Below are 23886 nucleotides of genomic sequence, written 5' to 3'. Positions count from 1 at the left end.
TTGCATTTTTTTCTTGTGGTCCATAGATTTATCATGAGTATGTCAATTTGCATTTTTGATGATGGTTGGTGATAAGGAAGAAGAAAAAAACCCCCAAACTTTCCCAATGCACAGCCTTTCCAACAAGTGTAATCACCCGTTCCTCGGACATTACTCAGTCCTAAAAATGGCTTCTATTCAATTGGTTAATTCTACAGAGATTATTGACTGATCCAATGTATACCCCACCCCCATTCATTGGCCATGGGTGAGGAACATGGGTGCTCAGGGTTAGATAGAGGCTTTTTTGTATCAGGGTACCTTTATGTGTGTGTGTGTATGTGTGAAGCAGCATTACTTTAAAGGACACTTTCACCTAATATACATGGTGGTTTGAGTGAATGCAGCAATATCATTAGAACACATCAGTGAAAGTTTGAGGAAAATCAGACTATCTGTTCTAAAGTTATACATCTTCAAGTTTATATGCAGACACTGCTGGATAAGAAGACTACCACAATTTGTGATGTCACATGCATAGAACAATATAAAGAGAATTCCACAAAATGTCATTTTTTTTTTTTGAAAAGTGCACATTGCCTCGACTTGTTACTGACATATGTTAAGGGTAATACTATTCCCCCAGCCTTCTGAAATAAGCAATTCAAATTCTCTTTTATTATGCAAGAAAAGTAAACATATATTGAATTTCCTTCATATTTTCTTTCATCATTCTACGCATGTGACATCACAAACTGTAATAGTCTTCTCAGCCAGAGATGGCAGCTCTGAAACTTCAAAAGATTTGTAACGTTTGAACAGATTGTTTAATTTTCCTAAGACTTCCATTGATGTGTGCTACTAATGGTGTTGCATTCACTCAATTCACATGTATATATTATGTTAAAGTGAACTTGTCCTTTAGAGCCCTATGTACCCTTAGCATACACAACTTGGCTCTAGGCGCTGTTAGCAATACCTTGGGGCACTGTATTGTGAAAAATATGGGATACTTATATTACACATATATGGGGCATATTATGTGGGATGAATGGAAATAAGTGTGCTCTGGTGGGGTAATATTTTGATGTCTCAGTGCTGAACCAAAACATGACCTCTATCTTGAACTGAGTCAGCCAAAATGTGACTTAGAAGGCTTTCCTGTTTCATTGGCGTATCAAAAGGTCTGCAACAAGAAAAAACACAGCCGCAGAGTGGAAGAGAATAAATTTAGTGAAGAATGAAACAGAGAATATGTAAATAAATTTGGACTTTGGTGGCTGTCCAAGAAGACATTTAACAGGAATGAATGTACACAGTATGTACATGCATACACAGACTCAAACATGTATCAGTAAAAACTTTGAGAGCAAGGGCAAATGTGTTAAATCAATATTTGTAATGATGCTTTGTGTACATGCGACTCTTGACCAAAGTACTCCATTATTTTGTGTCCTTTTTATAGTGTGAACATTTGTATATCAGCTTGAGTGGGTTTTGGATGGGGACAAATATTTCTGATACACTTTATTTCAGGAGACTTTAACATACCCATTGCCCTGGTTTTGTGCTGGGAATAGTAGGTCATTATTCATTGGTGCACCCATTATTGATCTGACGCATTTCCTGTCCCCCTGCATTTGGTTGAAATGAATCTCAATATGAAGCTTACAATCAAATTTTTATTTCAGTTTTATTCTTGAAGGTGCAAGCACACTAAGTAAGTTTCCTGTCCAAAAGGAGGGGAAAAAAAAATCAGGTGTGATATGGTGTCCAGGAAGTCTGCCTGGGTAAAGGCAATTTCCCTTTTCCCTAGAGACATGCAGAGATGAGCCCAAAGGGAGCAAATTTGGACATAAGTCCCATAGGTACTTTTTAAAGATACCAACCTTGATGTTCTGCTAGTCACTACACATCATTTTGTTTATTTAGAATAAAGGGGCTTGTATATTATGAGCCTCAATTTTAGGACATCAGAATAAGGTTTTGAGTAAACTACAAATGTACATCCATTTGAATTGTAGAATGTTAGGAAAATTGATTTCAAGAAAATGCTTTTGCATTCCGACATTCTTTGCATGTATGCCATTATAGTCATGGAAAAAGACTAGAGAAAGCAGCTGTGATGCTTTAGTGGATGCTATACCATTATAAACAAACAACAAACAAACAAACAAAGCCTAAAACATGGTATGAAGTCTAATCAAAATGATAATGAAGGGGAAAAAATAATTATGTGCAGCTATAGGGAGCAGAAATGCTAAGGTGTAGTCATAGGTCTCTAATGTACATGTCGCTATTGGAGGGAAGAATCCTTGGTGGTCAAATTTTGTTGAAATCACTTTTTGATTAATTGTCAGATAATCAGTGAAGTGATGTCCTGTTTTAATCTCAGCTGTCTTATCTCCAAAATGAAGCCACTTCAGCATGTCAAAGGAAGGGTGATCTTATTTGATACAGCAGGGGTGGTATTCTGAGACTGTTTTATCTCTGTTGTAAGTCTGTTGTAACAAATCGGTATTCTGAACACCGTTTTATCTCTGTTGTAACTTCTGTTGTAACTTGTGTTTTATCTTGCGCACTCTTTGCCTGCGCATACCATTGTCTTAGGGTATGCGCACGCACGTAACAGTGGGCGCAAACCTGAACACCCATTAGAGTACACGGTATTCTGAAAACTGTTTTATCTTCTGTTGTAAGTCATGCCCCGTGCAAATTTATGCTTCTGAGATAAAACAGGATGGAAGGTGTTTTAACTCCGTTGTAACTTTCGCTTTAACTTATGTAAGATAGTGAGATAATTCATTAACTCAGTATTGTGATATGGGAGTTCAAAATCAAAAAGATATACAAAAAATAAAAACAATTTTATGTACAGAAAGGCAAAAGATAGCATTTTGACAAAATGTAAACTCATTCCACAATGCAAAATTTGGTAACAGTAACATTGCAAGTACATACGCGTAGCATAATTATGCACATAGAGGAAAACACAAACACATGAACAGAAAGGTTACCGGCACCGTCGGCAGTTTGTTTTAAGCACTATTCATTTAAAAAATATCTTTCAAAATATCAAACAGTTTTTTGTATGATTTCACTATCTTCACCAATAAGAATTCATTATCAGTACCTTTGGGTGTTTCAAAAATATTTATTGCTTGGGATGGCGCGAATCCTGAGAAAAGTATTAGAAGTCTAAGAATCCATGATGGATAGCTTTGCGAATCCCCTACCGCACCAAATGTACGTCAAAACCGGTAAGAAGGCATAATGATCAAGCTTTTGTTGTAACTTTACTTTATCTCTGGCTCTCTTTACCTGCGCATGCCATTGTCCTATTTGTGCGCACGCCAGAGAATGAGCGCTTGTTAAAATGCGCAGAGTTAAGCAAGGCGCATTTGCCCTAGGGAGCAATCTTATTGGTTGAAATGTCTTAGATACTACTTCTAAGAATATTTCCTATTGGATATGATTATTGCGATGGGCGTGGTTATCATGACTTACAACATCGTTAAAACAGTTTTCAGAATACCGATTTACAACTGTTTTAGCGGTGTTGTAACTCACAGACTTACAACACAAGTTACAACACAAGTTACAACAGAGATAAAACGGTGTTCAGAATACCACCCCTGATGCTTTGGCTGCCATTTTTTTTTTTCGCTCTCCTGAACAATTGACATTTTTGAGATACGACGTTTGGTCGCTCCAACAGTGATATGTCCTTCACTATGAGCTAGCTCATGACCTACCCTCACTTCCTGTCATGTGACTAGACAACTACTCATGCATGAAAGCATGATGCTGTGGGTGGGAAATCAAAACAGACTCCATATTAAAGAGATAAGTCAGCCTAGCACATAAAATTTATACGTGGTAGTATACGTGGTAGTCAGAGGAAAGGATGAACAAGTGCATTTGTTATTCCAAATATAAAAATTAGAAGTATTAGCAATAAGCGTGATGAATTCCCTGCAAATCAAAACAGATCGCAATTGATTGTCTTTACCAGATGCCATTAGTTACCAAATGGCTATACATGTGAAGCACATAACCACACTCTGATTGTGATTCCCAGAAGTGCCTCCAAAATCAGACGATTGGTCGTCACAGAGTGACATTCCAAGAATGTCCTCAATATGTCCAAATAATCATGAAGTTTTAAATCCATAGTTCCTCTTCTTTTGAGGCACCATTACTGTTTGAAGTCTCATGCTTTCTTTAAATAGAACTTTGCAAAGTGATATCCGCACAGTCCAGTTTGTGTGTGTGTAGTGTTTAAGTCCAGTGTTGCCCATTACCTCTATAGCCTCCTCCGTCATGGATGCTTGTGTCAGTGATATTTTGAGTTCTCACAAAGTTTGACCCCAATCCCAAATCTGATTTGTGTTTATAATCACTCACTGATGAGCTCTATCAGTGCAAGTGCCACCAAAATATTCAAGAAAGTAAGGAAAATGTCTCATCAATGGGGTGTTCTGTAACCATTCCATGTTTTCTTCTTGTAGGCACTAAAGTTTCTGCATGAGAAGGGTCTACCATACGGTCACCTGCACACAGGTAACGTGATGTTAGAAGGCAATGCTTGTCGACTCCTGGACATTGAGAACACCCTCCTAGGATTACCCTTCTTCTACAGGGAGTACCTACTTCAGTTCAGGAAGATAAATGTAAGAACACACTTCTCTCCCCTCCTATTTATTTTCTCAATCTTGATGTCTTTATTAAGGGTTATCTTAGCCAAGGACCTGCTGTATGAAACTGTACAATTAATGGTAACTCTGCAATCAGTGATAACCATTGGTGATTTCTTGCATTGCTTTGATTGGCCATAGAAAATGGAATAGTGTTGCTATAGAGTATGCCCCCCCCCCAAAAAAAAAAAAAAATACAATCAGATTTTTGCATTGAAAAATTCCAATATGATTAGATTTTCTAAATGCTACTTCAGGGTCTTAGAATATGTTATCTGAGCTATATTTTGCAGAAAACCCAATTCAATTTGGTTAAGTTGTCACAGAAAAATGTGGATCTTTGTAAAGCATGTCATGGGTCTGATTCTTCCAAATTTAGCACTCATGGATGCTCTTGGTAGTGCATAATGTGTGAACACAATGGACAGAACTTGGAGGGAAGGGATTCCTGACATGCTCTACAAAACTCCTCATTTCTCTTTGACCACTGAAGCAAATCGGATGGGGTTTTCAGAAAGATGTTGGTAGTAAGTTATAGTTTCATACCCTGAAATTCTGTTTAGATTGATCCACTATTTCTGAAGTTACCATTGCAGAGGGTCCCGATGTAATTTTCTTTGGGGGGGACATATGGTCATAGTTGATTAATTGTAAAGTTACAATAGTTTTATGCAACGAGGCTCTGATTTTTATGCCTCCGCAACGAAGTGGCCGGAGGCATTATGTTTTCGGGTCGTCCGTCCGTCCGTCCGTCCGTCCGTCCGTCCGTCCGTCCGTCCGTCCGTCCGTCCGTACGTACGTCCGTCCGTCCCGTTTTGTTTTTGTCGATATCTCAAGAACCGTGTGGTGGTTTTACATCAAACTTGGTATGAGGGTATATCCTTGGAGGATAATACTTTGTGTGGATTTTAGGGTCACAGGGTCAAAGGTCAAAGGTCACAGGTTATTTTGTGAAAAAAAAATTGAAATTTCATGTTTTTCTCCATATCTCGCAATGGTTCAAGGTGTCTTCATGGAACTTAGTATATATGCTTGTACCGATGGGCAGTGATTATCTAGGGAAGTTGGGGGTCATGGGTCAAAGGTCAGGGGTCAAAGGTCAAGGTCAACTCCTCGAAATATCACTACTTTCCTTAAAATGCAATATGCCTGAAGGTTTTTTTTTCTAAAACTTGATGTATGGCATGTATTACCCAATAGATATTTTGGGGAAGTTTCTTGCCAAAAGGTCAAAGGTCAAAAGGTCAAAGGTCAAGTGAAAGTGCTTAATTGCACTTTTTCCTCCATATCTCGAAAGTAAGTCAAGGTATCATCATGAAACTTACATATTTATGCATGTTCAACCTAACAGTGATTCTCTTTGGAACTGTGAGGTCAAAGGTCAAAGGCCAGGTTTAGATAATGCTATTTTCCCATTTGATACTGAAATTATACTTTTTCTCAATACCTTGAAAATTACTCAATGCATAAACTTATAAAAGGGTCAGAAGTCAAGTAAAAATCATCAGTTCCCCAAATACTTGTACTCTGACATTTTAATCATTCATCCAATTGAACCTAGTTCTAGGAAAGTGAACATTCAGCACATTTGTGTCAAACCTGTCATTTTAATATTTTGCCAATTGTGTGAAACTGTCATCACACATTGTCAAGACATTGTACTATAGACCTATTAGGAGAACCATGCATTAAGGCGGAGGCATATCAGTAGCTGTAGCGATATATCTAGTTTACATGTATCATAATTTGGATGTATTTGAGAGTAGCATAAATGCTGTAAGAACGGGTAAAGTATCCCACATGAATATCAGAAAGTTTGTGACAATTTTTTGCAGCAAGATTCCCTACGCAGGACATCTGTTATCTGCTTCCTCCAAACATTTTTGAGTGTGTTTAAAGATGTTGCACAGCTCAGTATATGTCTTTATTTTGGTTTCCTTCTTGCAGACTACTGAGGCAGTTGATGTGTATTCCTTTGGCCATGTCCTGTTTGAGATGACATTTGGGGCACCACTGAATGCAGCATTCAAAGACGACTTTCCACACACCATTCCTCCGCCCATCAGTAAGTATATACAACACCTGCAAAAATAAAAAGGATTAACCCAGTCATTCCCAAGGACAAATCCATCATGTACAATAGCTAAAGGATAATTAGACAGTGGTGGGAAATGGGTTAAATCCTGTCAAAACACCTGAAAATGTGAGCTATACACAGGGAAGTCATCATGTTATCATTTCTGAAGTGCATGACATAGGACATAGAAATTACATCAAGTGGCTTGAAGTAGATGTACAGTGTATCTACTTCACACAACTTGCAAGAGTATTATTTCCTACTATGGCACTTCAGAACTTACATCATGTTGACATAACTGTGTATCGCAAACATTATTAGGTGTTCACAATATACATTTTCATAAATGCATTTTTTTTTTTAAAGAATAAAAGTGACTAAGAGCAGAGAGAAAGAGACAGAGAGAGAGATCATTTCAACATGGGCTTCATACTTAATACAAAACTGTGTTCTTTTCTCTGCGTGCAGAATCTGTCCTAGAATCTATTCTTACAACGGAGTCCTGCAAGAGCAAGCTGCCCTCTGTTGACGACCTCTTAGCAGACCCGTGAGTATGACAGTACGCAGGTCATGATGTAACTTCAGTTTCCCATGCATCATTTGTATTTGTTTGATGCATTCTTATGATATTGAATGCCACTTCTATTTTAATAGAAAATAACAAAAGTTAGATTGCAACTAATTGACAAATTGCCCTACATCGACGTAAATAAGCACTGAATTGATCAATGTTTTAGTAGTAGTCATGATAAAAAATCATGGGCATACATACTCGAGCAGGATTCAAACCTACGACCTCCTGATCACCGGACAGGCGTCATCTCCACTAGACCACCGAGCTTTCGCCCGACAGCAAGTGTTGGTTCTAATCCTTATAGCATGCAGCGGGTACTGCGTAATTATTCAAATTCATGAAATCTTCTGTCGAAATGTTTTCACTGCAACTTATTGACAAATTGCCCTACATCAACAAATAATTTGCACTGAAATAAGCAAGAATTTCATGAATTTGAATAAAAGTTAGATTGTCCCAATTCCATTTTATGACATCATTGATAATTTCAGGGATGATAGTAAAGAATTTCATGAATTTGAATAAAAGTTAGATTGTCCCAATTCCATTTTGTGACATCATTGATAATTTCAGGGATGATAGTACAGTATAAATCATTCCAAGAATGGAGTTTTAATCAAAATTGTCCACTTTAAAGAGCTGTCTCCATAGTGATTCCGTTACAATTGTTATCAGTGTGTATGACATATGCAGTGTTCTTAACTCTGTATGAAAGCTTTGATGTGTGCTGATATGGGAAAGACCAGAGAAATGCCTTTACCAAACCAGCAAGCCTCGTTCTACCCGCAACCTCACTGTTTGTACATTGGGGAGATAACCAAGGAAACGTGTTGTATACCAGACGATAAATGTCTGCATGTTTTCTTCTACTGCCCTCTATAGTCTGTTTTCAGACGTGACGTTCCCTGAGCGGGACCGCCCCCAGTTCAGAGTTCCCAGCAAACTAAAGGATCCACTGAAGACAGCCAAGACGGAGGTGGAGAAGCGTTTACACGAGGATGCCAGAACAGTAAGACTTGCTGTGTAGCTGTCACTGGATGAACCACATCACTAGCTTATTCTCACTCCTTTCTACACATGTAGTGTAATTCTATCTCTTCTTAGTGGAAAAATGAGCAAAGGAAATGGGATTCCATCGGGATCTCGATGGAATCCTATTTTCTTTGCTCATTTTTCCACTAATAAATTATATTCATTTCTGGTCAGGTTTCTTCTGTTCGCATTTTTTCTATCTCTTCTTGTTACACTCACTTTTTGCGATCAATCCTTTATGGCCTGTGTTTCCCAAAATAGTTTGGATCTAGTTCATGGATTATCCAAATTCTGACGGCCTATATGCATTGAATATATCCTGTACCACCACCAGACATCCAATAACGATGACACGCACTGACATGTGCATGTGTAAGGAAAGGAATAAATTCAAACCATGGATTTGATATAAACTACCTTTATGAATTGAGCCTACGTGTCCAGGCACTTGAATATATGAATAGTGACAACTTTCCAAACTATATTCAGGGCTGGACACTAATGGTGGCCCGGTGGCCCGGGGCCACCAAAAATGAGAGTCAGGCCACCAAATTTTAAAAGGGCAAATTTGGTGGCCCACCTCGGGCCACCAAAAATGTTTGAAAAGTACATGTATGTCAATAAATTCGTAACTTTTTGCGCCGGAAATTAGCAGTTAAATTTATTCAAATGGTGGATGAAAAGGACTGAATGTGTGCCTGAGAATGAGTGTTGCGAGTTTGTTAAGGTTTATTTATGAGTAGATATGTCCAACTTCCAATTCTTACTATGATAAAACTTAAATATTTGACTCATTAAAAAAAAAAAAAGGGACTTTTAATGTTTTTTATTGTTTTTTTCGGGCCACCAAATTTTTCTCTCGGGCCACCAAAAATTTGAAATTGATGATTTTGGTGTCCCCATCGGGCCACCAAAAAAAAAAGTTAGTGTGGAGCCCTGCTATATTGTTCCCTCAGTTTACCTCCCTCCCTCCCTCTGCTAGTTAAACATGCTCTCTTTTTCTGATACAGTATCCCTCAGAGGGGCCATTGTGATACAATCAAGGTTGATAGGATTACAAAATACCTCTTCACTGGAAATTAGTTTTGAAGACATCATTCTGTAATAGTTGGCTGACATAGGATGGTAGGGTTCAACCTTGACAGTGTCCATCAATCAATCCCAGTGTCATGATTTGTAATGTTGGTAGTGAGGTGTGTGGTCTTAAAGTAGGTTAAGATAAAAGGAAGTACTTCTTTTTAATAGCATTAGTGAACAAGCAAGTTACAAAACAACAAAAGTAACGAGGTAATTACTTGATTAATTGACAAGTGTTACATTTCAGTTGGTCATAAAAACCTCATTACAGCATATCAAAGTTGCTCATAATGAATTTCCATTATGTGGGTATATAGCTGTTTCGAAAAGCATGGGACGTAAAGTTGCATGTCAAAGAAGGTCAAAGGTCAAAACTTTATGAACTTTTCCTGATAAGCATGTACTCCTGGTATTGTGTACTCTCAATAACTTTCCACAGTTTTGAGCGATGACCACCAAATTCACACTATTCGTACATCACGTAAAGATGCCGATCAAGTTTGAATATTGGTGGAGTCAGACCAGATGAAAGGTTAAAAGGTCAATGTACTTTGCCTTATTAGCACCGTATTTGCAATATTGTGGTGTACTCAATAATTTTCTGCAGCATTGAGCTGTGACCACAATACTTACACCACAGCTACAATTGAGCTGTACATCCCCTAAAGATGCCAGTCAAGTTTGAATAGTGGTGAAGTCTGGCAAGGTCAAAGGTCAAAAGGTCAATGAACTTTCATTGAAAAACACTATACTCACAAATTGCGATATGCAGGCAAGACATCGTTTGCAGTTTGCCCTATTCATCTATAATGTTTTCAAATTCTGTTAGAATTGATATGAGATTCATTCAGATTATGGACATGCAAATGTATACAGTGTATGTTGTTTGCATTTTTCCAAGAGTCTGAGTGATAGTGATTAATATAAATGTATTTGTGATTGTAGCTGTCATCTTTCCGGCGGCTGTCGAAGGCCCACGCACACCACAACTCAGATGAGGAGAGGAGAAAGAGGAAGAAGGCCAACCTGAAGAAGCGGATGTCAGAGCAGAGCATGACAGAGACGGAGAAAGTGGCTCAGTCTAACGGCAGCCAACCTAGCAACGGTAAGAACTCCTCTTCAGAACCACTTATCAACGACTTTTGGGTTGTTGTTGTTTCATCTTTTCTGTGTTGTTGCTGTTGTCATTTGCTGTTGTTGTTGTTGTAGTGGTGGTACAGGGTGCTTCCATTACAATGAACACACATAAAGTGAATAAAAATTCAGGTCCCCACATTATTACACCCTACATGTACATGTACATTCTATTTGTTCGGCTATAGCGAAGTCTCGATATAGTGCACAAAATGCGTATGGTGTAGTGAAAGAAAACTTCCAGCCCTGAGGACTTTGTTAAAATGTTAGTCACCTGTAGCAGTATATTAAAGTGTGAACAGATGTCTTACCTAATGATTTTCTCGCATTATTATAGGTGAAGTACCAGTGGCTTCAGCTGCACAACCACCAGGTGAGTTCACATCTGATCTTAACTTCCACACTTTCAGTTTGTTTCGTACGCACAGAATTTCACTTTAGCTGCTCCTGATGTTTGCCTCACAGTTTTATATTCTTATAGAGCAACATGTGTGGAGACTCGACCGTGTTTCTGCAGTGATTTATTTTGCAATTCAGAAATGTCTTGTTTCTGGCCGTGATGCTTTTTCTCTTGACCTTAATGCAGTATTGGTAGGCAACATGTGTCCTTGATTATTAAAATGAAGGGATAACGTTTGCTGTATGCCACACACTGGATTCATTTTGTGATAGCAGTAATCCATCTGGTCTTTGAGTAATAGCACTGCTAAAATGATCATCTGACCCGTAACAAATTGGCAACTTAATGGTGCAGATTCAGTTTTGGATAAAAATTACATGGATTGGTTATATTAAATCTGCACGTGATCGGAAAGAGAGAGAAACGGGAACTTTCATCTTTTAATGGGAGAGTGTAGTTTTGTTTAAGACCGGGGATTCAGATTTGACTTTCGCAAGATGATTATGAACCACTAGTGAAATATAAAAGAGTTTACAATTCTAAGAATTCAAAGTTTGTTTAATGAAAATCAGTTTTGAAATGGCGAAGATATGAAAAAACAAAATGGTCTTCACAAAAGGTGGGTCCCACTTCTTATTAGGACCTCTTTGTTTTTAGATGTCTCAGCCATGTCAAAAACCAATTCTCATCAAATAAACTTTGAATTCTCCTAAAAATCATATGCTCTTTAAAATTTCATAAGTGGTTTCTTATTATCTCACGAAAAGTTGGAAACCTGAAGCCCCATCTCAACCAAAACTAAACCATCCCTTTAAGATGTATTGCCAATATAAGAATTATACGTAAATCTTCACAATTTAGTTTATTTCTGTGACCAAAACACACTAATATATGAACAATGAAGTGCTCGTATGAAGGAAAATATTTTAACTCTACCTACCGAAACAACGACATTAAAGTAGTAATAACGTTAATAAAAGATACAGCACCAAACCACCAATTTTTTGTGGTTTTTGTTTTTGTTTTTGTTTTTGTCTTGATGGGTTAAAGCTTATTTAGATATGATTTCTTTGTTTCCTTCTTGTGCCAGATTAAGCATTCTGTCATAGTACTTCAAAACTTTTGATGGCATTTATCACTTGAAAGTACTGTTGTCCTATTTTTCGATTGCTGTTGAATTTTTGAAGAGTATGCATTGTGTATTCATTTTTTCCACTTACAGTGTCTCTTTTGTGGGCAATGTTTACATGAAAAAAGTTATCTTGACATGATTTCTGTGTGAAGAACAAGAAGAACATCTTTCATTTCATTTATTCTCGCAAATGGCAACAATCTCTCTCCATTCCTCTCAATTTTGTGGCTGTTTTGTGCTAGCAGTGTTCTCTATCATCAATACTACTTTTTTGCTGTGTAGATTATAATTAAATTTTGAAGTGCATAGTTGGAGAGATGTTTGGAGATGTTCGGTAAAGTATGTTCTCCCACGCCACAGATGCAAATTGGAGAGATGTTTTGAGATGTTTACGTAAGTATGTTCTTCAGAGCCAAAGATGCAAATGGGAGAGACTTTGTATGCCTTGAAGTCTTTTGAAAATCCTTGTTACAATTAGGCATGAGCCAAATGTGAATGCTACATATGCCATTGTATACAGGGTACATTTTATAATATGAGGACCTCAAAACCATGACAATTGGGTTGCCATATCAGGTTTCTTGCAGTATCATGGTGCAAAAACAAAGAGATATATATTTTTAAAAATGTGTCCTGCAAAATCCCCTTGTTCCCCTTAAAGAGGGAGTTGTTGCATCTGACCTCTTTATAACAGAGTTTCACTGTATATGGAAGTGTTACAGCCACTGCTAATTTAGCAAAGAATCTGTGAGTGTGACATTCATTGAAAGTTATGTACCCTAATCCTGATTTCTTTGAATGTACATGTCATTAATGGACTGCAGTACTTTCTCTCTCCCAAACACTTGGGTTTTCTCCTGACAGAAAAAAAAAGAAAAGGAAAGAAAAGAAGGGAGATAAATATTAACAGATGTTAAGACATTCTAGACTTATTCATAGGTCATGAAGTCAGTATGGACCATTTACTTCAAGCTAGTATTTAAACAAGAAATATTGTACAAACTAAATGACATAAAGCAGTGGTTTTAGTACATATGTATGATATTAAAAGTCAAACTGTCTATCTGGAACCTACCACATAATTGATTGAAATGTTGTAAATTTCACTCATCTTGTTACTTCTGGCATGGTTTTCACTAGCCATTATGATATAGATTCCACAAACAACTAAATTTGTCTGCTGTATAAGTTAACTATAAACTGTTTGAATGGAAATAAAAGATCTGTACTGAAACCTTTTCAGACGAATTTCCACATAATTACCCCAGCTTGCAGTGAATTAAACAAGTGATTTACTAATCCAAGTTCATTGTTAGGAACTGTGACAAACAACCTCAAATAATCTTAGCCCTTGAAGCATTGATGGGTTCCAGTAGCTCTGTCATATTCAGATGATATTTTCAAAGGTATACAGATGGTCCTAAAATTCTCTGGAATGAAAAATTTTCTCTTTCCCTCGTACCAGTGTTGCATGCACGGATATTGATCAGAGCACTTTCTACTACAAAATTAATTTGCAAATGAGCGGTATTTCTGAAATAACTCATCAATTTTGTATACTTAATCCCACTTAACTTGATGAAGTAGAAGCACAATCTTCTGGCTTGAAGTGGTTCACTTACTGATTCGCCAATTGACTGAGTAATATGTTTGATTTCTGACAGTCATATCGAATCATAGAGGGTAATAGGGCAATAGATTATCTAAGGCGAGCAAAGTATGACTGGCATGAAGATTGTTAAATAAGAGTACTTGTTCACTAAAACCCTGGAACGGAAACCAACGTAGTTTGTTTGTGAGTTTTTCGTGGGTATGGCATTCAAGGACTGATGTTATCATCATGAAAATTGATAGATGATTCATGTAGAAATGATGGTAAGCTACCGAATTCACATTCATTCACAAAATAATTGTAGCCCTTGAGATCTGACAGTGATGTTCTTGTGTGTTGATGATATGCATTTCACACTGCACATTCAGATGGCAAACCTAAACAGCACAGAAAGAAAGGTCATAGGTCACGTGCTGAGAGGTGAGAGTGAGCCTACAAAGCATGTTGCAAGTGTCCCGAGGCCCCTCCCCCTGTCCTCTTGACCTTTCTTATGATTTTGAGTGGACGGAGCATGAATTATCAGTTTGAACCTCCTCCCCCTGGCTGTGGAAAACATTATGTGCATGAAAATGCTGATTGTTTTCTATGAGACAGAAAAAACAGAGAAAAATAAACTTTTTAATGGAAAAAAGATTTCACTCTTCATTTTATAGCTGAAATGGCAGTACATTACGAATTAGGCAGTCATGCTTGACTTCGTGTTTCCTACTTTTTATACCAATGCAGCACAGATTTTTAACATTTTCATGTGACATTTTACCCGCATATATGTCAAGATCAATATTCAGTTGATGTAGATGACTTTTCTGATGTTGCAAACATAATCACTGGTACACACAAGATATAGAATGGACAGAAAATATCATGGGATGATGCAGTGGGCATAATACATGGAGTAGTGGTAATGATGATAATGAGAATTTTTTTTTCTTAAAAAGTACTTTTCTGCCATGTTTTGATACGCAAAACACTGGACAGCATATTACAGCCTTAGTCACAGGAATAGAAATTGGATATTGATCGTGAAAATCAAATGGCAATCTTAGTTGTCATATGCATCAGTGCAAACACAGTTCTATTTCTTTATTTATTTTTGAATAATTATCTATTTATTTCATTTCTTGGTTTATTTATTCATTTTGTAATTTATTCAATATCATTTTTTTTTTCATTTCTGTGTTTATCTAATTGTATATTTATTTATTTATTTATTTATTATTCAGTAATTATTTATATGTGAGTGTGGTTAGGGGGTGGGAAAATAGTGATATCTACACAACAGCTGGAGTTTGATGTGACAGTCCTAATAGGAAGCATCCTCTCTGCTTCTAATTTTAATGGAAGGGCCTGGGGCTAAGAAGAGATAATGAAATTATGGCTGACTAAGCCATGCTGTTTATCAAGGTGTAGTACAGGAGGCTAGAATATTCAGGCAGGGTAGAAAATTCTTAAGTGTTGATACATTTTGTGGTGTGTCATTACCAAGTATAGAACAAATATGATATCTCAGTTTATATCGAACATTAAGCTGAAGAGGAATATATTTCCCCAGTGATGTCACACAGATATTATACACTTTTGTTTCCATGGCAACGATGCATTTGACCATAAATAGACATATTCGGACAGACCTAAAAGGATCTGTTATTGTGTTGAATTTGCAAGATGAGGATAGGTATTCCTGAGCGCAAATCGGCTATGAAGCATGTAAAGATAGGTGGCAGGAGAATATGACATTTGATGGAAATCAAAGTGGGGGGGGGGGGGGGGATTCTTAGAAAAATCTTCATTGCCACACATCACATCTTTGAGCTATATGGAACGATTTGATAATGTGATTTGTATACTTCCACTCAAATGGATTTAGCAATGTTACATCATATTGCGTGAAATTTGGTCACAGGAATTTAGCGATATGGATGTTGTATTGTACATGAGCTTGCTCTGAAGGAGTTAAGGTGGTTTATCCTGGTAAGCGTGGGTTTCATGGCATGTTGAACTCTAGGAGGGAGAAGAGTGTATAGGAGGGAGAAGAGTGTATATGCTCCATCCAGATAGAACTCTCAGACACTTGGGAAACTCTCAGACACTCAATACACTGCCTGGCCTTGACATTTCAGCTTATATTACTAAGTGTCTGAGATATCCATTGACTTCATTGGTCCTCTCGGTGGCTATCCCCTGGATGGAAGGATGATGACTGAAAAATCTGCAGGTGACAGGGAAATTCAGGAAGCTATGAATTTGAAGACAGGCTGCAGTTGAAAGACCCCACCCCCTCCCCCAAATTAAAAAAAAGGAGGGAAGATATGTGCTGTAGAGAGTAGAGAACCACAGAAAACCTGTCATGTTGGTAGCAAGTCATTGCATTTTGAAATATCATTTAATGAAAAGACAATGTCTTCCCAGATAATCTTTGACTGGCATCAATTGTGTGGTGACAAAGAGCAACATCTCAGCTAAAATTACAACAACCAAAAAGAACATGAAATCTATATCAAGAAATGTTGGTAGGTTATCTAACAAACCATTCAGTGGGCATCTGAAATTTTCTTAATACTTAGTTTATGCACTTCTTAACTTAATTGATTGTGTGGAACCAAAAATCACCTCCATCAATCAAATTAAAGATCTGTCAAGTTTATGTGTTAACAAAGACAGAATCTCCCTCATCCGTGTCACATTTTGATAAATTCTCACCTCAAATTTCTCACCTCATGAACACTAAATAGGCGTGTCTTCATCAGCCCGAAGTTTCAAAATAGCGAGCTATCTTGCGGTTACCAAACTAATCCGATGTCAAAATAGCGCGCTATCTGTGTAGTGAAGACGCAGATAGCGCGCTATTTGATCGGGAAAATTTCCCCCAAAATCTTGGTCTAGTTCGTCAACTAGAGCGCTAATTCGTGAAATAGCGCGCTATCTTGGGTGCGTCTCCATCAGCCCGAAATTTTCTCGATCCCTCCACGCTTCTGGTTAGCCAGCTGGCAATGGAAAGCGCACGTACAAGCAGCTAGCGATTGTGTATAGTACATTACATGCACGGTGTATTCAAGGATCACATGTGTGTACTATAGGCCTACTGTTGTTGTCATCTTTAAAACCAGGGAGGTGATTTCTCTCACCTCCCTATTAAAACTCAGTGCCGTGCATGCTAGCTGTTTTTTTGTAAACTTCTTCTTCTGGTCCACTCTACCTTAGCTGAAGATTCTTGCAGATTGTGTGCATTTTGGATTTGTTTAAACATTGCAATCCGTTAATTTCATTAAGATGCCTCACTGGACAGAAGAAAGAGTAGCGTTATTAATATCCCTTTGGAGAGAATTTGCTGTCCTGCTCACCTCCCTGGTTGTAGAATCGTACATACGGTGATATAGGAGATTTTGAGCGGGGAAATCCACTTTCGAACCGCGAGCCAGGCAGAGTAATATTGCAAAGTGCGCATGCGTCAATTTTCGGACTAATTTCCCGAAGCAGGCTGTTCGAGCTGATGAAGACGCACATTCGCTGTATCGGGCTATTTTCTAAGACCGCAAAATGTCCCGCTAGTTTGAACTTCGGGCTGATGAAGACACGCCTAATGTTTGCTAAAGTGTCACAGAAAACGAAATCAGTTTCTTTGATTTATCAAAGAACTTTCATAAGAAAACTTCGTAACATTTTCAAGCAAGAAGGCAGCTTAATTAATTTTTACTCTAAAAATGGAATGTAGAGTGCCTTGTAGGAGGGATCTCCTTTTTGGCAAACCAGTCCTGGATCAAAATTGATTAAACTGCTGCTTGTGTCATATTATGTATGACATGCAGCATGTGATCACCAAGAGAAAACCTGTTCGATAATGTTTAGGGGCTTTCCATAGGTTGCAATATACAGCAACCTTGGTGTGTACAACTTAGGGACCTGTGTGTGTATTCGTGTGTTTGAGGGTGATGACCCTGAAGTTAGTAATATGAGAACAGATGGGGTAGTTTTGTATGGGGGAGAATCAGCGTTGTCCTACTTGGCAGCAAGAGGCCAATGAGAATCAAGCCAAGTCATAGGACCTTGATCGTTGAGAAGGGGGTTCCTGATTGGGAGGGTTTTCTTTGTTTTCTCTTATTTCCCTTTCCATTCCTAAAGAGGTAGTCATTGGGAGTTTTCAGTTGCAGGCTTTTAGTCAACTAATGCACCTCAAAAGAATGCTGTGTAATTGCATGTTTTTAAGTTTAGAATTGCACTGATTAGTTGAGGTAATGAAAGTGTTTCATTCCTATATTCTGGATGCGTAGCAATTAAATTCTGCTGAGGTGGAGCTTTGGTATTTTTCAAAATGGTGTCATTTTGACAAAACATGAATCAGGACCCTTGCTGAATCATTGCCTACTAATACCAGCTTGCTTATCAATCATCTTTCAAGATTCTGCTGACGGTTAAAATGAATCTGAAATGATTCATCCGTCTGTTAGAAATATATCAATGAGACTAACTAAACTTCCTTGTTGGTTTGATACCCTAAAGCAAGTCTTTCATGGAATACAGACACTGTTTTCATTTTGTCTCTGTTTGCAAAACCACCAGACCACAGACGAGTTGATTGCTTGTTACAGAGCTATAGGGGAAAATCATGCGATTAACTGACACGAAGAGATTGGAATGACCCTTCTCACTTTTCATATTACCACAGTGCAATGTGTGCTGACGTCACTAAGGTGTGATAAGAAAAAACCCATCAGCACTCTATGTGGTATAAACTAAAGCTGCTGGTGTCTTATTGGTCACTGTAATGGAGTAGTGGACTCAATATTTGCTGTAAATTCATTACAAATATCTTTAATCAATTATGTTGCTACTAGATGCAATGTATCTCTGAATGGCAAAGAGTAATACAATCATATGCACATAGTTAGGAATTAAACTTTACCCATAAATACATAATTTGTCAATGAATATTGATAATGATACTTCACTCAATTTCACAAAGTCTACGATCTCATGGTCCATTCTGGTCATCATTGTTGGTCAGCCAAAGCTATTGTCAGTGGCCGGCAGCGTGTGTTTATTCAGGGAAGGGGCAGCATAATAAGCCAATAGCTATGTAACTAGTCACAGTGGTGCTTTCATTCATGTATACCTGGTACTCATCACACGACTGGCAGGATTCAGTCATATGAGGGCAGTTGTCTATAATATGCTGCCCAGGTCAGGGACCCTAATGAAAGGACAGGATGCTGAAGTCAGTTTTACTTGCAGTGTTACATCGTCACATACCATAGCCTTACTGTAAAACATGTTCCGTTATGAGGTACATGTAGAAAGGACCATAGTAGCTGACTGGAGAGCATTGTATCTGGACTGCATATTTTATGTTTTTGTTCGTTTGAATTTGTGAGTCAACTGATATTCACAAAATTTAAAACTAGTGAAAGTAATGCCTCACACAACATGGTATCCAAGGTGCGATATTGCGAATTCTTCTCCTCAGAAGTGGTGTACGCTTACCAATCAAGGTAACATGTGATCGTGATTTCAACCACTTGCAAAAGTGTCTTACAAGTCCTGATTCAAGAAATATTACACATGCAAAGTATATAGCCGAATATGATATCAGAATACTCACTTATATGCATATGAAGGGAGGAGTATTCCTGCATGGCTCAAAACTTACAAACAGTCATGCAATGGTCGAGAGAATGCCATCTGATTAGATGCACACTGAATTCCTTAGAAAGGGAAATCAAACCCAAAATATACATTTGGATTGAGTGAATGCAGAAATATTGATAGAAAACATTTATGAAAGTTTGAGGAAAATCAGACAGTTCATTGATGATTTGTGAATTTTTAGAGTTTCATAAGTGCAGCCATTGCTGGATGATAAGACTATGGCATTTTATGTGATGCATGGAAAATGATATCGAGAAAATATAAAGAGAATTCCACCAAACGACACATTTCCTTGACATATTACTGACATATATGTTAAGGGTAATATTATTCCCCCCGTTTTTTGAAAGAGGTACCAAGTCATGTGCTCTGTTATCATGCTTGAAAAGAAGAAATATGTTGAATTTTCATTATATTTTTTATATCCTTTTCCATATGTGGCATTACAAAATATCATAGTCTTCTTATCCAGCGATGGCAGCATCGAAACTTTTATTAGAAATTATTGACATTTTAATGGATTACAAGATTTTTGTCAAACTTTCATTGATGTGTTCTACTAATATTGCTACATTCACTCGCCCCATATGTATACTTGGGTTTCATTCCCCTTTAAGAATGAGAGACTCTTACCATTTACTTTGTAGTGGCACTCTTGAGTTACTGACCCATGTTGGTGATTACTCACGTTAATACTTTCAGTCTTGACTTTCATTTGAATCCCTTTTAGTCGCAGTGCTGTGATATTTCTTTCTCCAACTGTCTGTGCCTGTGTATGGTTTGCCGTCAATCTGTAATGCTATTTTCATTTGTACAGAGGAACAGCAGGATAAGGCATGAATACAGAGCGAACTCGTCTCTTTATATCCACCATGCCATAGGTTTGTCTGTCTCCCGCCTTTTAAGTTATCACTCTTTCTTCCCCCTTCACTCAATGTCATGTTTTGATTTGTCAGCACTAACCGTGTGTGGTTCGTCTCCTCTCTCTCTCTCTGGTAGAAGTAACCCTAATCTGTTCATGGAGAGATATCTGGTGCTTTTTATCCTTTCCTTTGTGTTTGCGAGACAAGTTATGCTCCTTTGATTTGTCTAATTTGCGTTAAAGGTGAAGTACGGAAGTGGTCAGCCCTCTGAAAAAGCAGCTGGTGGTCTGAACCTAGGCAAATATCCAAAACAGGAATGACAAATTATGAAATAACTGCATATGTTTTTGTGTTTTTAAGCCTATTGTCTCTTCAAATGCATTTAAAGGGGATGGCTAGTAACCGATCAGTGGGAATCGGTGGGAATGCTGGGGGATGATTTTTCCAATCCTTGTGGGATTCATTTAAGAATACATTATATATCTACAGTTGTGTGAAAATTATTTGCTTCAGAACGGTCTCATATTCAAGTAATGTGCAGTTTAATGCCCCGTCACTGACCAGGCACGCTAACCTGGAAACATTAAACTGCACATTACTTGAATATGAGACCATTCTGAAGCAAATAATTTTCACACAACAACAGATATATAATGTACTCTTAAATGAATCCCACAAGGATTGGAACAATCATCCTCCAGCATTCCCACTGATTCCCACTGATCAGTTACTAGCCATCCCCTTTAATGATGAATCTGAATAGTATTTCTTTCACAATATAAATGCAAGTCTTGAAGAGAAGTGATGTCTATGAAAAATATATTTTATGTAGTGGTTTGATATCATTAGACCTTTAGTACATTTCATAATCGGAATAAAAGCTGCAAATTGTTATAGTTATTGTTATCAACCAACCCAGGAGGGCAGATTTAAGCCGTACGAAGCCTTGGTGTTAGCTAAAGACACCTGCACTCTGGCTTCACAGCAGTATCCATCCAAAACTGATTACCTGGTATTTGTTTTGAAGGGCGCACTGACAGGGAAGGTTAACCCATATCTTGGAATTTTTTTAAAAGGGGAAGCAAAGCTGGCACTGCATGCACATTGCAAGATACCTCTTGGTTTCATCTTTGAGCACCATAAACAAACGTCTATGCAAATGCTGCTCTCAGCTGCACATTGGATGGTGTGCGGATAAGCTACTAAAGGCTGTAAGCAAAGTTTTGAGAAAAGGAAAAAGGAAAATAGAGAAAGCAAGGTATGATGTGGATGTACTTGGCATCAGCTTCTTCATATACCGGGTATGTCATTGGTAATTTATCTGGTCTTATGTGCAAAAAGGCAGCTGTATCTTGTCAGTCAATTCTTGTCATGCACAGTATTGTCAGTAGATTTGTAGACCAGCAAACCTCATCCTGATCACAGCATCCATACACACTGTACATACATTGTATGTTGCAGATGAGGAAAATATGAAATTGGGATGTGTCTTGCCTCACCTATCACTGTGGTACTGGGGTGGAAACATAACTCAGCCAATCATATTGCAAATGAGTCTTCTATTAAGGGCTTTTCAGAATTCTCAAAACTTGAAGATGAAATGAGTTAACTTTGGTTTACACATGACAAGCAAAGCAACTGGATATGTAATACACATCCAGGTTTTTCCTTTTGTATTTTTTGCTTGGTAGTGGTTGCTTTTATATTACTGCAAATAAAGCATTCTATTTATTTTGGTAGTAGCAGTATTAGGAGCAGTGATAATCTGTATTGACGAAATATAATCCTCATTTGTTGCAAGTTGACTCAGTAAAATCACATTTAAACAAAATAAGGTACAGAGTGTACATATCAAGCATACCATTACTCTCAATCATGCAATTAACAAACAAAGTATTAAATCTACATATTACCAGTATGTGTATATATATATATTTTTTTTTTAAATATTTTTGTTGAAAGAAATAATACTTTGAAACCATTTTCATAACATTTTTGCATGCAGAATAGATATGGGAGGGAAAAAGACCCCTCCCCCTTCAAAAAAAAATGTTTAAAACAAAGAGCCACCAATCAGTTGGTCAGTGCTATTGTCATATTGCACCTGGTCAGTAAAATTACGTTCAGTTTGCAAAGCAGGAGTCAAATGTCCAAAACTCCTTGTTGAACATTGCTCACCAAGTAACACCATTATGTACACAAACCTTAATTGTTATCCATATGCACCTGCAAAACAAAAATGTAATATTTGTATACATGCTAAAATAACTCACTTTATTATCTGTAAATGACAAGATGCTAAAATGCTTTGTTATTCAGCTATATGTGCCCTAGTAGTAGTCATTGTCGTAGTAGTAGTAATGATAATCATTATAATAGTAGTGATAATGGTGACAATGAAAAATAGTCATTATCAGGATTCTTGCTGCATTTGATATCAATATTTCTAAGTGTCTAGTAATAGGGATGCATTGCACTGTGTTGATATTCAGACGACCATAAAAATCAGACATGTATGTAGATAGTAGATACTTTCATGTCTAGACCCTTTCATTAATGAGAACAAATATTTGTTTTTTGGCAGTCTATTTTGCTGTAGCCTTTCGATATAAAGCTATGTATTTGCCGCATGAACATAGATCATATATGTGCCAATTTCCAAATAACAACAAAATTCATATGTACATAGTTGTCGTATGATTTCATTATCAATCCATTTCTATTTATACCTGATTTTATAAACTTAGATTTTTTTTCTTGCAGTGCACAAAGTACACCTTTAAAACATTTTCCCAAAGCTCTCTCCAAATTCCGTCAAAGTATGTGTGTAAAATGACAATATATATGTATAAATAAATAAATATATATATATATATATATATATATATATATATAGGACCTATATGGTTTTTTTTTTGTTTGTTTATGTAGTGAACTTTGTAGGATATTAATATTTGATCCAGAACAAAGAGATTAATTAGATGCTTTTTATGGAGAATTCACTTTCAAGAGAGAGAAGAAAAAAAAATACTAATCATTATGTTATTTAACATTAGGCCAATCAACTTTGGGCAGCATGCGAGAGGATATAAAGCGGACCCTGTTAAATGAGAGTTAAGGCTTGGGTCACATTTTATGGACATCTCTTCAAAGCCATCATCTTTACCCAGCAGTGATTTCACCTTCAAAGTTAACTTCAGAATGAAAACGGCCCAGGGGATGTGGACTTATTTGTGAAATTATATCACATATTTTGTTACATCAGTAACCAAAAACAAAGCAAAGGAATTCTTTTTTTTTTATTACTTAGAACCAAAGAAGATAACATTTTATATATCAGATACTTTATTATAACAGATATCTCTTCACTGGATTTCTATTGTGGCCCCTATTTGTTTTATGAACAAAAATACCCAGGTAGTAAGATTTGTAAGTTTTGATGAAATTAAGTAATGTCCTCACTGTGAACATTTGCATTATTCAAATTGAAACAATCTTCTGGTGTAGTCATTTTGCCTGATTAAAAATTATGAACATCCAGATGAATTATCTTCAAAGGGTATTAGTCCTATCAGTTTTGTTTGTTTGTTGATATTGGTTGTTGTTGTTGTTGTTTGTTTGTTTGTTTTTTTTGGGGGGGGGGGGTAATTCGCAAAAATGGTAGTG

General features: G+C 37.2%; 1 protein-coding gene across 1 annotated transcript in view; it reads left to right on the top strand.

Moving 5' to 3' along the window:
• The window catches only part of LOC139717221 (PX domain-containing protein kinase-like protein), a 48012-nt gene that overhangs the window by 20472 nt on the left and 3654 nt on the right, over window positions 1–23886 (top strand). Inside the window, exons 7-12 of the mRNA XM_071628724.1 lie at window positions 4491–4652; window positions 6624–6741; window positions 7222–7300; window positions 8210–8336; window positions 10382–10541; window positions 10908–10943. Of these exons, the coding sequence (XP_071484825.1) occupies window positions 4491–4652; window positions 6624–6741; window positions 7222–7300; window positions 8210–8336; window positions 10382–10541; window positions 10908–10943 (682 nt within the window). The remainder of the gene's footprint in view (window positions 1–4490; window positions 4653–6623; window positions 6742–7221; window positions 7301–8209; window positions 8337–10381; window positions 10542–10907; window positions 10944–23886) is intronic.

This window comes from Diadema antillarum, unplaced genomic scaffold, assembly GCF_040938485.1.
Source record: "Diadema antillarum isolate AM-2024a unplaced genomic scaffold, OU_Dant_1.0 scf00000072, whole genome shotgun sequence".
Taxonomy (NCBI): domain Eukaryota; kingdom Metazoa; phylum Echinodermata; class Echinoidea; order Diadematoida; family Diadematidae; genus Diadema; species Diadema antillarum.
This window is presented reverse-complemented; position numbering and strand designations above follow the sequence as displayed.